At 37.8% G+C, this 16,262-nt stretch overlaps 1 protein-coding gene across 3 annotated transcripts in view; it reads left to right on the top strand.

Moving 5' to 3' along the window:
- Positions 1-16,262, top strand: part of LOC126251504 (nuclear receptor coactivator 5) — a 138,649-nt gene that overhangs the window by 77,306 nt on the left and 45,081 nt on the right. For all 3 annotated transcript variants that reach the window (XM_049951978.1, XM_049951979.1, XM_049951977.1), the window contains 2 exons: positions 5,144-5,296; positions 14,486-14,685. In XM_049951978.1, coding sequence (XP_049807935.1) covers positions 5,144-5,296; positions 14,486-14,685 — 353 coding nt within the window. The remainder of the gene's footprint in view (positions 1-5,143; positions 5,297-14,485; positions 14,686-16,262) is intronic.

Genomic DNA, 16,262 nt, shown 5'->3' with positions numbered 1-16,262 from the left:
TTCTTCAGCCACACTACATCAGGTGATCCAGCAAACATACTGGGCACAAGATATCATCAGAAAATTGACTTTTTAAAAATATAAAAAATTTTTGTTCCATTTTTAATGTACAACATAAAAGCAAACGTGCCATTTGATTTTAAATGACCACAATGGGTGCTAGATAACACTTGTCTTGTTACTTTTGAAACAGTATACTGGGTATATTTTTCCCTCTATCTTGTACTTTTTAATGTAGTAACAACTGTTTATATTTCATAGTAATTTTGCATTTTTTTCTGTATTTTTACTTGTGATGATGGTAGAGCCAAAACCATTTAACTATCATAAACCCATCAGACACAATCAGTAAAACTGTAAATAAAAAAGGCATTGTAAGTCTGGTGGCTGTGACTGAGGACTTAGAAGAGCAGTTGAACAAAATGAGTAGTGCCTTGGAAAGGGTGTTTTAAGACAAACATCAACAAAAGTTAAAGAAGGGTGCAGGAGTGTGGATGAATTAAATTGAATGGTGCTGAGGGAATTAGATTATGAGATGCCAGATAAGTTTTACTATTTGACCAAGAAAATAACTAATTACAAACAAAGATGCAATGGAATACCAAGAAGAGCTTTCTTGAACAAGATAAATATGTTTACATTGAATGTACATTTACATGTTAGAAGTCTCACCTGAAAGTATTTTTCTGGAGTGTGGTTGTGTATGAAAGTGAAAATGGATGACATGTAGCACATACTAGGAGAATAAGAAGCTTCTGATACATGGTTTTGTAGAAGAATGGTGTAGATTGGATGGGCAGAGAAGGGATCAGTTGATAGGACACATCCTGAAGTATGAAGGAATAGTTAATTTGCTTATGTAGGGAGTGTGGGTCCTAAATGTTAGAGGTAGGTCAATGTTTGGTACAGTAAGCAGGTTCAGGTGAATGTAGGTTACAGAAGTGGTTACCAAAATGGAGATGCACAAGGTAGACTACCCAGTAACATAGAGGGATACATCAAATCGGTCTTCCGATGGAAGACGCCACATACTGCTACTGCATACCATCCTGGCGTATATGCAAATTAATTTTTAAATTTTTTTGTGTCTTAAACCAACACGTTCGGATGTAGCTTATTAAAGTGATCATGTGGCTAGGTATCTATTTTGCAGCAAAGAAAGTGTATGTCATTGTTTTCTCCACATTTCTTTATAGCTCACGTTTTTTTAGAGCTGACTGTTATTTGAAAAAGTCGTAACACTTGTTTGCTTCTTTGCTGACTAAATTAACTTTTTAAGCATGCAAAACTTCTATACATTTACACTTTGTGCCAAGCCTGGATGCAAACCTGGAATCCTATTTTTCATGGTAAGTGTTCTTACCAACAAGATTTGCAGATACTACTTATGACCCATTCAAGTCCCAAATGGACACAATTTTCATCTAAAAGAAAGTTTTGAAACAGCATGTGCACACACTGCTGTCTAGTGACTCATTTTAGTACTCTCAAGCATGTATTGATGTAATCTGTAGGCTGTGGCTTTAGTTTGTGAGCTGATTGTGAAGACTCAAATTTGGTTTTAGAAGAGGTCTCTGTCTAGTGGTAAGAGTTGACTGAATGTACTGACAGGTACTGTGTACATACTCTTCAATTAATCTGTGGACAGATAGTGAGTCTTCTTTCATAGCAGCTGTTGTTGAATGCACAGATTAACTTAAATCTTCAAGATTATTATTTGATGTTGGAGTCCATTGACATAGTGGAAGGTAACAGCCATAGAAAGAGGACAATTCTCAAGTACAATCACACAAGCAACTGAAACTCATAAAATACAGGTGGTAAACAGAGGGGGAGGGGAGTAGTCAGAAATGCTCACATTTGACCTATTTGTCAGTGATAGAATACTGTGCTGAGCATAGCAGAGAAGGACTGGCTTCCTTCAGTCACACATTGTTAAAATTAACAGCTGATTCAATATCTCTCTGCCTTCTGGTTGTACATCTGTAATAACAGGCCAAAAAAGAATTTTTTTTGATTGATCAGCTAAAACATGAGTGTTATTGTAGGAACTTTAGTGTGAGAAAATTCTGTGAAAACTATGAAATGGTGCAAAAAGGGGGGGGGGGTGTAGTTACAGGAAATTTTGGCATCTTGTGTTAAGCTGACTTTACAAAAGATAGTAAAAGTCCAATATACTGGGGATTTGGATTATATGTTGTATGGATCTTATTACAATCTGCATATAGCATTTTTGTAGTATCATTTATCCCTGCAACCTTCAAGCCCTGAAAACAATAACCAAGAGAGATAGGTGTAACTAAATTCAGCTTTGGATTTATCTTATTATATCATTGCTTTAAAATGTGAATACACACCTCACAGTTGTTGTTATCGCAATGTGCAAAATTACTAACAATTCTTGACAATAATTGAACTGAGCAGAGCCATAATGCACATCTACATCTACATGGCTACTCTGCAGATCACACTTAAGTGCCTGGCAGAGGGTTCATTGAATCACCTTCACAATAATTCTCTATCATTCCACTCTTGTACAGCGTGCGGAAAAAAACAAATACCTATATCTTTCCAGGTGACCTCTGGTTTCCCATATTTTATTATGACGATCATTTCTCCATGTGTAGGCTGTCGTCAACTGAATAATTGCACATTCAGAGCAGGAAGTTGGTATTTGGAATTTCGTGAAAAGTCCTGCCATAGTGAGAAATGCCTTAGTTTTAATGAAGTCCATCCCAAAGCCCATATCATGTTTGTGACTGTCTCTCTCCTATTTCTCAATAATACAAAATGTGCTTATCTTATTTGAACATTCTCGATGTACTCCGTTAATCCCATCTGGTTAGGATCCCACACCACCCAGCAGTGCTCCAAAACAGAATATGCAAGCCTAGTATAGGCAGTCTCTTTAGTAGCCCTGTTACAGCATCTAAGTGTTCTGCCAAGAAAACAAGTATTTGGTTTACCTTTCCAACAACATTTTCTGTGTGTTTTTTGCACTTTAAGCTGTTTGTAATTGTAATTCCTTGATATTTAATTGAATTTACAGCCTTTGATTTGATTGATTTTATCATGTAACTGAAGTTTAATGGATTCCTTTTAACAGTCATGTGGATGACCTCACACTTTTCTCTTAAGTCAAAGTCTAGATTTGGACATACTTATCACAATCTCATAGAAACAAAAAGCATGTTCTGTGAACAGTGAACTAAAAATTATTGATCACGTGAAGAATGATGCAAAAACAAGCTTAACATGTGAGTGTGTTGTATCTGACAGAACAATCAATGTGTGGATAAAAGAATGAATTAAACTTAGAAGTTTTGCAAACACAGTTGAAAATGGTGTGGTAATGGACAGAAACAGGACAGGACTATGAAAAGACAGTGAATGTGGCAAATACTTTATGAATACTTTTAATAAAGTGAAGTGAAGGTGTGCCACTTTCTGAGCCAGTTATTAAATCCCAAGTTGCAAAATTTCGCCTCCAATTTAGCCAGCAACAAAGACTTTTTTGCTGCCAACGAATGGTGAATATACTTCACATTGTCCTTAAATTCTACTCAGAGCCATGGTATGTGTAAATTTCAGTGCTCAAGTGTATAATTGTTATGAAGTGGCACTTGCTTCCATGTAAAATGTCCAGGAAATGAGATGGGTTTGAAAACAAAGACAGAATTATGTCATCCAAATGATTCATGTAGCATAAGCTGAAACCTAAACAAATAAAGACAGAATTAATCACATCCAAATGATATATGTAGCATAAGCTGAAACCTCTTTGTATAGGCTAGATTATAAGCCCGAGATGTTTGAAGCATGTAATCCCATCATCAGTACAAAATTGGCTTCACTTAAAAACACATTAATTCAGCTGCTGGTTTGTCATATGAGCATTCAAGGCTTATCACCGTGAATGGCTCACTTCACCAGTAAGTTTAGATGAGATTGAAACGTCCTTGAAATCTGTAAATCTGAAGACTGTTACATATTCAGTACACCTGACGTAACAAAAGCACCAGTCTGGCCACAAGTGTTCCATTCAACCATATTCAACAGATGAAGAAAACAAAGTGACACAGGTTTCAGCAGTAGTGACATCTCGTCTGCGTATGATGTTCTATAATGCATTATTGATCTTTAACTGCCAGGCAGTTGTTGAGAACAAAAAACTTACTTCAGGATCACACATGGACATTATTGATTGTGTACGAAATGAGCATGTTAAAGTAATCGAATATAAGGTTGAAGGTGAAGAAAGCATTAGCATTGACAATATTCCTAGTACATGTGCAATGTGACTAACATAAACAAAGCTGTTATCAGAATTGGGAGACAAAGTGAAATAAACCATATTCAGTTGTTGCACACTAAACACAAAAGGAAATGCACAAAATGACCCAATAAAACAAGCTGACTGCTTAGAGCAGTGGAAAGCTGAACCTACAGTTGTTTACTGAGTATACTGTTGCAGCCAGTTCTGCTACTCTTCATTGCTCACTTTGAAACCGTGAACAGAGCTTGTTTTTGGAGCTTACATATTTGTAGCAGCCCCAAATTTTTGACATTTCTAGCTGTATTTGATGCAAGGAAACAGTGGTAAACTGTGATGAACTACCACATAACAGACTTTTTACAGCACAGTTTCATTAATGTTTCTGTTTTTTAATATCTTGCCTCTCAACTGACTGATAACAGATGATTACATAAAAAAGAAATGTTCAGAGCAAGACAGATGGTCTATTATTCTGGCACCCATCTCTGTAATACCTTGTGGTTCCCTGGATCCTTAGTGATCTGCCTCCTTACTGATTTGCCTCCCTTGTCCCACGTCCCTCAATTGTTTCTTTTTCTCTTCCAAGTGTTAGGAATATAACTTTTTACTTCTTCATATGCTTTTTGTTCGCTGTACAGGACGTAGTGCCTCATAAATAGTGGCTATGAATATATGTAATTGTATATAATTGTAGTTCATGATATTTTGATACATCTCTTTAGGGTAAACAAACAGGGTCAGTGTTGTATTATGTTCACTTTTTTAACAATTATGTATGCCAGAAATTTTATGTTTTTGAACTTTTTCATTTTATTATATAATCTTGTCATGTTTTAGTAGGAAACGACCTGATTTTTGTCCATTCAGGAAGGAGCAACCTCCATTTGGTGGTGCACCTTTCAGACCAGGAATGGCAGAACCAAGGAACATTCCACCTAAAGATGTCCGACCACCAAGTAATATTCCACCAATGGACCGGACAAATGATTGTGAAATAATTGTCTGTAACAAGAGTCAGAGGTGAGTCTACATTTCTCACGCTGGGTTTTCTGCTTGTTTGGATTTTAGGTTCATTGTGTCTGCTTACCTCATCAGGATGAACACTCATTCTGGAAACTAATAAAGGAATCAGTATTTTTCTGGCATAGTTTGTTCAGTTTTTTCCATTTGGGTTCATTTTGTTATTTTTGTGGTTTCAGTAAAAACTAAACAAGGCAATATTCGGTCAAGGTGGGGGGGGGGGGGGGGTCAGCATTAATAGAAATTAAGCTTGATTTAGTTTTACATAGTTTGATGACAGCAACCAGTGTCTTATCAGGAAAGTTTTATTATTATTATTATTATTATTATATTATTATTAGGAAGTCACTAGATCAGAAAAAGTTTCATATGCCAATACAAAGTTTCACACTGCTCATAGCAGTGCACAGTGCTCAGAATGCATTAAACAGCTGCCAGTGAAAAATTACAGAGAATGGCTCCACTTTAATCATACTGTGCTAACATATGCACGGTTAACATTCCTTATGTTTTAAGTTGATTCCAATTTACAAGGCATTACATTTAATCTTGCGGGTACAACAGAATGATTGTTACCTACATCCGTAACTGTATAAAAGCATATATTTACTGCAATTACTTAAATATGAATTGCACTATATTGCTGAAAGTGACATTACCCTTACAAGTATAGCATTCATACTGCAGGTAGAAGTATTGTGACTGATAGAAAAGTAATGCTTGAAGTTTCTACTAGTCAGCTGCCTTGTAACATTTCCCCCCCCCCCCCCCTCTCTCTCCCCCCTCCCTCTCTCTCCCTCCCCCCCCCCCTCTCTCTCAACTTTGGGAACTTTATAGTCACTGTAGTATGAAACTGATTTGTTTTTCAAACTTTTTGGACATAAAAAAAATCGTAGTTTTGCTGGCATAATGTACATTGTATAGTTGCTTGGATGGAGTTTGTTGATGCATACTAGAGCCTTGTGTCAAGAGACTGGTTTTTCAGCCTACTCTACATGCTGCATACAAGCAACTCAAGACCTGAAAAAGAACATAAACAAGAGCCTTTGTGACTAAGGCTCAGACAGTTTTGCTGAAGACCAACTCTATTAATGCCTTTGAATGAGCTTAGAAGTGTGCATGAGGTGTGTAGAATATTCCTCAACCTGGCAGGGAGTTGGCACTTATATTGATAAGTTTTTGTTGTGTTTGTGATATGTGGTAATGTAAGTCAAGTGTCCAGTTGATTTCTGGAATAGTTTTGTTTACTTGTCTTTTTGAAAGTAGTTTTGATGTCTGTATATTTCATTCAGTGGATAAACTTAACTTAGGACAGTTTATCAGCAACACAAATTCACCCAAAGCTTTGAGCAAAATATGAGCCTCATTTTGTTTTGGTTCCTAGACCCTTTTTCAACTGAGAAACACGAGTCTGATTTCTCTGCAAAGGATAGGTTACTGAATGGCATGAACAGGTACTTTAATGGGAAACTCTAACCTGTTGTTCACATATGACCCCCAAAAATGTTTTCAGAAATAACTGCCACCACTAAGATTGTGATAGTATGGGTTAACAGTAAGAAAACCATTGCTCTAAAATTCCACAATGTTCTTAACAAGGACATGTTTATCCCATCAGTCTCTATCAATGACGAATCAGTTGGTAACAATACTGAAACCAAATTCTTAGGACTTTGGCTGCAGAGTAACATCAGTTGGAATAAGCATATTGAATATCTCAATGCAGAACTGAGCAAAACGTGTTACCTTCTTTGTTCATTAATTTCATGCTGTAGTGAGAAAACAGTATTGAATGCATATCGTGCGTACTTTCAGTCTCGTCTTAGATATGGGGGGGTCACCTTCTGGGGAAACTCTAAAACAGCTAATAGCACTTTTAAACTACAAAAAAGGGCCATTAGAATCTTGTTTGGGTGCAAGCCTAGAGACTCTTGTAAACCACTGTTTAAGAAATCTGGTATTCCTCCATTACCATGTGTATACATTATGGAAACCCTTTTCTTCTTTAAATTAAATGTAATAGGCAAGGACTGGAGACTGCAAAAAAACTGCGATATATATGATCACTTTACCAGACAAAACAGAAACTTACATATGACTCAAATCAGCACAGCACTGTGCCAAAAAGGTACTTTTCACATGGGAGTTAAGCTTTATAACAAACTTCCTGAAAACATAAAAGCTATCACTGAGGTCAATACATTTGGAAAATCTCTAAAGTCATATTTACAGCATCACTGCTTTTACCTCATTGAAGAATATTTAAATTTATGAAATGTGTTATATAAATACTTACGTGTAAAGTGTATTATTGTAACCTTAAATATGTATGCCTTGAAATGACTTTCAGCCTGTATATTTATAACTTGACTTGTCCAATGTCTTATGCATAAGCCACTATGTAGACAACAGGACCAATAAAAAATACAATACAATACAATACTGTTCAGTGCCCAAAGCGCAGAATGTCATGATGGCCATATCTTGACTGATTTATAAGGGATTCTAATGCAGCTGTACCAAAAAGAAAAGTAACTATTCCTGTGAATGGCACCCGATGTATGGTTGACGACTTATGGAAGTTTTGATCTGGCCGTGAGTTGTACACGGATAGCCAAATGGTAAGGTCACTGCTCGTGGTAAGCGGGAAATCAGAGTTCAAGTCTCGGTCCAGCACAGATTTTCACTGTCGTCATTCCATTCTACAGCTGATGGTAGTCATTATTCGCAATTGCAAAATCGTCTAATATGACAGTATTAGTTTGGAGATAAAGTGTCCTTGTAACTGGTTTGTAACTGGCGCATGCACGGTATCAGTATGTTGCAGAACGCTGTGTGCAAAAATATGTTTTTTCAGGGAATTGTATCTTGTGTTTTATTGATCACAGAGATAAAGAGGTCAAATGATTTGGATAGCCATTGGCCTAGTGACCATTTTTACACCTATCCGAGTAGCTAACCTGCAGTACAGGGTCAAAATTTGGACACTACACACTTCCTCCTACCCAGGCAAATTGAACAAATCCATCAGTTCTTTTGCACCATTTGTTCTTGAGCAGTTCATTATAAAACCATATTATAAAACCCTATTATTAAAAGTACCAGCTGTGAGGCTGGCCACTTCTGTAATTTCTGTTCATGACAGATTGTCAAAAATTTTTCCATATGTTCTTAAATTGATGTTCTTGGATAACTTCATTTAGTATTATTATCTGTTACTGAGATCCAAAGCTTTGAAGTTACATATCTGATCTGAGGCCTAAATGTAGTTTTAACTAAAATAGTGAATGCATGGCAAGGATACTAGGATCATCACAAGGGTCCTGAGGTTGGCCAACTAAGTTTTTCATCAGCATTTATTTACCAGTAGAACTTGGCGATGCACTTTCTCTGTATAATGGGCAATTAACTCCTATACAAATATGCCCAAAGGAGTACTGCAGCGGTAAAAAAAATGGCCTAAAAAGGGTCATAATGTGCCTAAAAAGAACTTAAGATGATTGCCAAAATCTGTGCAAAACTGGAAAGTCTGCCAATTTAATAAAATATTTCTAATAACATTTTTACTTTCTTAAGATACAAATCATAAGGCTGGCATTTTCGATGAATTGCGATTGATTAGCAAAGTATCCAGAAGAAATGTAAACACAAATGATTTTGTGTTAACCTTGTCTAATGCATACTTATTTTCTGTTCTTATTTGTCAAAGTATATAAATGTATTAAAGTATGTAAATAAACTGTCAAAACTTTACTGAACTATAGCACTCGTTTTATATAAGCAGCACACTCCATTGTAGTAGGGCACATAAAAGGCAAATACGCTCCTCTTTAAAAGACTGTCAGAAAAGTGGGGAACCTGCTGTCTCAGTCCACCTTCTTCACCAAAAATTTTGGCATGCAAACATATTCGTGCTTTTTTTGTGCTGATAGAGATTAGCTGAGAGAGAGTGATTGTGGAAGAGAGAAGAAATAGTGCCAGTGTGTGTGTGTGTGGGGGGGGGGGGGGGGAGAGAGAGAGAGAGAGAGAGAGAGAGAGAGAGAGAGAGAGAGATATGGTGAGAGGGATAAAGTGGCTGTGAAAGAGAGTGGGAATGAAAAAGAGAGGCGAATTCGAATTGAGACTATACATAGGCTTGGGGTGTCCTCCCAGATCAGCGAACTTTAACGCACAGGTGAACGCATTTTGAACTGAAATTTTAAACATGTGTGTACATTGGAAAAAATAAGTTGGTTCCTCAGAATTTTTGTACTGCTGAGGTATGGTGCAGACAGTGGCATTGGGGAAGAAAGGCAGAAGAAGACAGTGTAAATGAAAGAGGACACAGTGATTGTGGGATATCTTGTAAATCAGGTGGAGAAAGAAAGAGACATTGTGAGAGAGAGAGACATGTAGGCAGTGGCAGTAGGTACGAATGCATAACCATGAAGAGAGACTGGCTAAAAGGAAGGAAGAGTGCGAATATGTTCACATGCCAAAAGTTTTTGGCGGGGAAGGCAGAATGAGGTTTGAGGCAGCTGGTTCACAACTTTTCTGTCAGTCATTTAGAGGAATGTATTTGCCTTTTTGTGCTCCAGAGAATTTTGCCACTGGTTGAAAATTGTTTGAGCTGTCGCATTGTTGTTCCAGGCAGCGGACTTGCAAAGGTGTACGCAGTAAACTTCCACATTGTCCTGCTTCGAAGCAATTTGGTAGATAGCATCATAGTGGGTGTTCTATGTGTATATGCTTTAAAAGACACTGGGGGCAAACAACAACATTTGGAGGGCTTGTGGTTGAAATAGCATCATAGTGGGTGTTCTATGTGTATATGCTTTAAAAGACACTGGGGGCGAACAACAACATTTGGAGGGCTTGTGGTTGAAATAGCATCATAGTGGGTGTTCTATGTGTATATGCTTTAAAAGACACTGGGGGCAAACAACAACATTTGGAGGGCTTGTGGTTGAAATACTCTTGTTTGGTCACGGTGCTGTCTTTCTGTTCTAATGGTCAACAGAAGTGGACTTAGGTAGGAGAGTTTAAAACTTTGTAGGTGGTTGAGAAAGTGTACTGGGAGGTGTAGGTGATTGAGAAAGTGTACTGGGAGATATATGACTTGAGTAAAGCATGTGGAAAAGAACTTCAGTGCAGTATATGCCACAAATGCACCTGAAATTACAGGTGTGGCTCAATATTGGTAATTCCATAACCCAGGCTGTGTAAGGTTGAGTTTCTTTCCCTGTGTTGGAGGAGTTCTAGTCCAGCAGCTGCCACATACATGTTCTGATACAAAATGATCAGTTAGCAGTGTACATATTCTGCCTGATGAGAGGATGACAGATACTGGTTGAAGGCTCTGAGAATGAAGTGTCATCCACCTTTGGGAGATGCTCATTGTCTTTTTGCTTTATCAAACAGCAGAAACACCGGGGTGGCAGGACTTGATGCAATTGATGAGTTTTATGCAATGGTTCTTGAAAGTGCTGTGTTGTTGCTGTCTGCTGCTGAAGTTGTTACATTAACTGTTGAGTGGTTTCCATGCTTCCCAACACTTCATAGTTCAAAAATACCATCATGGTTGTGCTATCTCACAATCATGTCATCACCATATTTGCAGACAGCAATTGACGTTTATGTCTACATAAAACTTGATACAGTTACATGAAATAAATGTGGCATCATAAACATGGAATCAGATAACTTCATCATTTGCTGAGCCAGGCAGGTCACAAGATGAAAACCTGTCCTATTCCCGGCCAAAGCAATAGTGCAGCAGCAGCAGCAGCAGCAGCAGATAACAGGCAAAGTCCAAATGGGAAACCAAACACAATGCAAAGAATCACCCAGTTCACCATGTAAGTCACATAGAGATCACTGTAGGATGGTAGCAAAGGCCAACAATGAACCAGCTTATATAATCAGCTTTATTTGCGCAATAGAATTCTTTGATCTATTTCATTTGTGCTTCTCCTCTGCATGTGGTTTAATACAATATCTTTTCTGTCCCATGATATCATGCTGTTGCAGTATTTATAGAATATTATAGCTTCATCAGGCCATAAAGACCTTGTGCTTTGAACTCCCATGCTCCCTCGTTGGCAGCAGTTGTGCGCTTCGGCATGTTTACAATTACAAAAACTGTATCTGGGAATTAGATCAAAATAAACAGTGACAAAGCACAAGAATACATTGTCAGTACTGCACTATTTGGACAAGTATGTGAAACATAACAACCGCCCTACATAGCAAAAGATGAAGTGGGATGAATTTTGACTTTATAAATACAATTGTAAATAATTCGCTTTCAGCACAGAAACTGTTCAAACTACTTTTGATACCAGTGTCAACGCAATCCAGTCGCTGTTAAATGACATTTCAGTTGGTTAATATATATGTTATAAGCTCAGTTTACATTAGCTTTCATACTCCAGGTAATCTCAAAGAGGTATACTCTGTCCCTTTGGTCTTGCATGAGACACTAAGTGACTTATAGGACATCAGTTGTGCTCCTGGTCAGGGTTTTGCTGTAAAAGGCCAGACAAGAGAAATGTTTCATGCTTTGCATGCGTACATTGTCGACAATTCTTCTTGGTGAATTAAAACCATGTGTCAGACCAGCACTCAGAATTTCAAATCAGCACACACACTGCTGCAGAGGGAATATGCATTCTGGAAACAATCCCACAGGCTGTCACTAAGCCATGTCTCTGTGGTATCCTTTCTTCCAGGAGTGCAAGTTATGCAGGAGAACTTGTAAAGTTTTGAAGGTACAAAACGAGGTACTGGTGGAAGTAAAGCTGTGGGGATGGGTCATGGGTTGTGTTTGGGTAGCTCAGTCAGTAGAGCACTTGCCCACAGAAAGCAGAGGTGCCAGGTTTGAATCCTGGTCTGGCATACAGTTTTAATCATTCCACTGCAGAGTGAAAATTCATTCTGGAGAAAATGATTGTTTGGCTTCAGTGCTGGTACATTGAAGTTATGTTGTAACATTGAAAAGGTAGAACTTACAGAACTGAATTGACCACAGTTCCCCAGACACGAAATCAACGAGCTAGAAAAAACATACAGATATACATTTACTAGGATGTCACCTTATCACTGCCATTTCAACCCAAACGGTGGAACCTTGAAGTTACTCCTATCATTACCATTTACCCACGTATTATGTCAATTTTTCGAGTCCCAGTCCCAACTGCATTAAATGGATGTTAAAACGACTCATTTATGAATTTTCCCTTCCTCCTTAGTGCTTTCAGAGTTGATGGTATTGTAAGCTGGAGTGAATCGGGTTTTTAATATCATTCATTTACTGTAGTGATATTGCAATACAAATTTGAAGTGTTAACTGTACAACCTTGATGATGGTACATTCATGTGTTAATTTTTTATTCATAATTGCGCTTATTATTTTAATTGTTGACTGGTTTCACCTCACAAGGTGACGTGAATTTTTATTTATTTAGTATGTACAAACCAAATTGGAATCCGATCACTATTTTGAAGCTTAAAAAAATATATTGGTATATTCACAACAACGTATTACATTTTCTATCCGAAACAAGTTTTTGTAAGTTAATTAAATTCAAAATTACTGCTTCAAAAACACTTGCATTTAGGAAAATTTACAAGCAAATATCAGTTTCAGTAAGTCTATGACATTATCAGCATGAAACATATTTACTAAATAATAAAATCATATATTCCATCAAGTATATATTTGCCTTGCCTTCATTTTAATTTGACTCTTGATGTTCTGTATCACTGTTAGGTGTTCTGGAGGTAGAATCAGAATCACATGATAGGGACTCCTTGCTTTCAGCACTGTAAGTATCATTTTCATTGCAGTCTCTTATAACAGTACCTATTTGTGGAGTTAACATGAAGTGCTTTGCTTGCCGTGACTTTCCTTTTGTTAGATTAAAGTGAACCTATTTCAGTGGCATTTTGAAGGCTGTTGTCCAAGAAACGTCTTGTTACTCAGTATCATATGTATCTGTGTCTTCTGGAATCTGTCATCGGGGCAATAAGGAAAAATTCCTGCTTCTCCAAATCCACGGTCTGTCATGTGTGGAATGAAAATTATTTGCATCCTTACTTCCTTCAGGAAGCTCAAGCCCTTAACCCAGAAAAGTTTCCGTGCCGCATTGACATCTGCCTGTGGTTTTTGTGGAAGTGTGCCATTCCACCTGAATTCACACACTTTGTACTTTTTACAGGTGAGGCATCCATCCTTCACAAGGGAAGGTATCTTCAACAACCACAATCAACATTTGTGCACAAGGAAAAATCCGCTAGCTGCCTTTGTTTGTGGTCACCAAGAGCACTTCACCATCATCATTTGGGCTGGTTTGATAGGCAGTAACATGATTGGTCCATGGATGCTCCCCCAACGACTGAATGCAGATACTTAAAATTTGTCAGGGAAACACTGCCTGAGTTGTTGGAACATGCTCCACTCACCTGTGGCAGCATATATGGTATTGGCATGATGGTGCATCTGCTGACTTCTCTCATGGGGTGCGAAATCATTTGGATGGTATTGGATAGGGTGCAGTGGACCGTTGGCATGGCTTGCATGTTCCGTCGATGCTTGATGCCCCTTGATTTTTTTGTTTTGTTTTGGTACACCTGAAATCTGTTGTTTATGAAATACCTGTCAAGACAGATGAAGAGTTAATAGTGTGAATTATGCCAGCTTCTGATGTAATCCCCACTTTGCCAGGTGTGTTTGAAAGGGTGTGATAATCACTTGGATGTTGTTTTCTGGAATGCATTCAAGCAGAATGATGTAATTTCGAGCAGTTTTTATTACTGTTTTCAAATAAAGGTCACAAAACATGAGCCCCATCTTCTTTTGCCTCAGTGTCTCTGAGAAAATTAAAACGTTGACCTGCTACCATGTCAACTCGGATGACGCATTATATGCTACCTTCCTGGGAGTGCGTAACACTGTTAAATGACGCCTGGTGCTGAATGTTAAGAGTTGTGGGTATGGGTTGTTATGCGAAAGTTGCTTGTTATGACCCACTCTACCAGCCCTCTCATTTTTTACATTCATTTTAGAAATATACAGTAGTTTCACAAATATGGGTAAAGAAAATGCTGCCTGTCAATCCAGTAGTGAAACAGTATAGTCAGCCAAGTTTGTTTCTATTTTGGTTTTTGCCTGCAGTGTAAGTACATTTGCAATGCTTTGTCTGGTTTCAGGGAATATGCCGAATATATTGAACACTGGTTGAAAGGAGTTGGTCTTACTGTTGATTTATTATTCCCAAATGAGGAAGTGCCCCTAAGTAGGGTACTAGCAAATATAGCAAGCCGTGGAACATTGTATGCAATAGTGGTTATGCCACAGAATGAAGAGCATCGCAGTCTCACGTTAAACATTCTTCATGGCTTGCCACAAGGTATTTCTTTGTTTCATGTTTCAATGTAGATTGAATTCATATTTAAATTTCCTTGGTGTGACTTTTATGTTCATCAGTATATTTCAAATATTTATAGAGTATGTCTATAGACTGAAGCAGTGAGTGAAAATTTTTACCAAGGCTGGGAATCAAACTGGGGTTTTGTGCTTATTAGGCAGGTGTGTTAGCCATGAAGGTTCAATGCTGAGGTGTTATTCCACAACATGGAGCGCCTCAGCAATTCTGCGTGTGTAAGGGGGAATTTAAAGTAGACTGTGGTGGCAGTGAGAATTTGGATCAAGGAGGGAGGTGTGCCAGGGTAATCCGTGCAGTTGTGTGGACCACTGTGCCAAGGTGGCTTAGTGGCTAATGCACCTGCCTGGTAAGCAGGAGATCCAGGTTCGGTTCCCGGACTTGGTACAAATTTTCGCTCACCGCTTCAGTCTATATTCATAAAATTATATCTGTATGAGTCCAGCTAAGTCTCTGAAAGTGTGTAATTTCATTCTGTAACTATAGAGTAACTGTAGTGTAGGGACTGTTTTAATTTTTACAATTACTATTTACTGGTGTGTAATGATATTTATCAAATTCATCATTTAAAAAATACATTATGTAACACAGATATTCAATTAATAGTCATTCTTATCTTAGCATATATATGGCAGTAACAGTCTTAAAAGTAACTGCAGTGTTTAATTAGCTTTCATTCGCAGAGTTGTAACGACAGTAAATTTTGGCGATCAACAATATATGCAAATCATAGCCTTTATTGAGGTAACTGGGTCTAAGAGTTCACAAATGATTTACATAGATCATTCAATGCTAACATTTGAGTTAATAGTCATTAATGAAGCAAAGCCTATAAACAAGTTCATGGCAGTATCAAAATTCACTGACAATGAAGTGAATGCTTGTATGAAGTAAGTACAAGATGAAGAATGTGTTTAAAAGGATAATAGTTCTACATGATATGTTGAGTTGCAGACAGGCATAACAAAAAGACTGCTAATCAAGTAAGCAAGCTTTCGGCCAAAAAGCCGCCTTCTTCTTCTTCTCCTCCTCCTCCTCCTCCTCCTCCTCTCTCTCTCTCTCTCTCTCTCTCTCTCTCTCTCTCTCTCTCTCACACACACACACACACACACACACACACACATGATGATGTCACTATTCCATCCTGGATTTTCCATTGTTCTAGTTCTTCACAAAAATTTTTCTGGGACCTCAGAAGGTAAGATTTCGTGCCCTGAAGCAGTTATTTGTGCTGTATGTGCAGGAGAAACTCAATGCAGGCTTCCCCATTAACCAAGAAGTAATCAAAATAAAGGTGGCATTTCATTTAAAATAAATATGGTCTTATGTGTGTGAGGGTGATGAAAATGGCTAAACTTGAAATGAAAGATAATGGCAATAATTATGATGTGATCGCGCAGACTGGTAGCATTAGATGGTAGGGGTGGGGGGGGGGGGGAGGGGGGTCATGTTTTGAAAGTAAATATCCTTGTAACTTATTAGTTTTTATTTGCTTTTTTAATGCTGCAATTTAAGCAACCAGTAATTTTCAGAAATGTAAAACT

This window comes from Schistocerca nitens, chromosome 4 (assembly GCF_023898315.1).
Source record: "Schistocerca nitens isolate TAMUIC-IGC-003100 chromosome 4, iqSchNite1.1, whole genome shotgun sequence".
NCBI classification, from domain to species: Eukaryota; Metazoa; Arthropoda; class Insecta; order Orthoptera; family Acrididae; genus Schistocerca; species Schistocerca nitens.
This window is presented reverse-complemented; position numbering and strand designations above follow the sequence as displayed.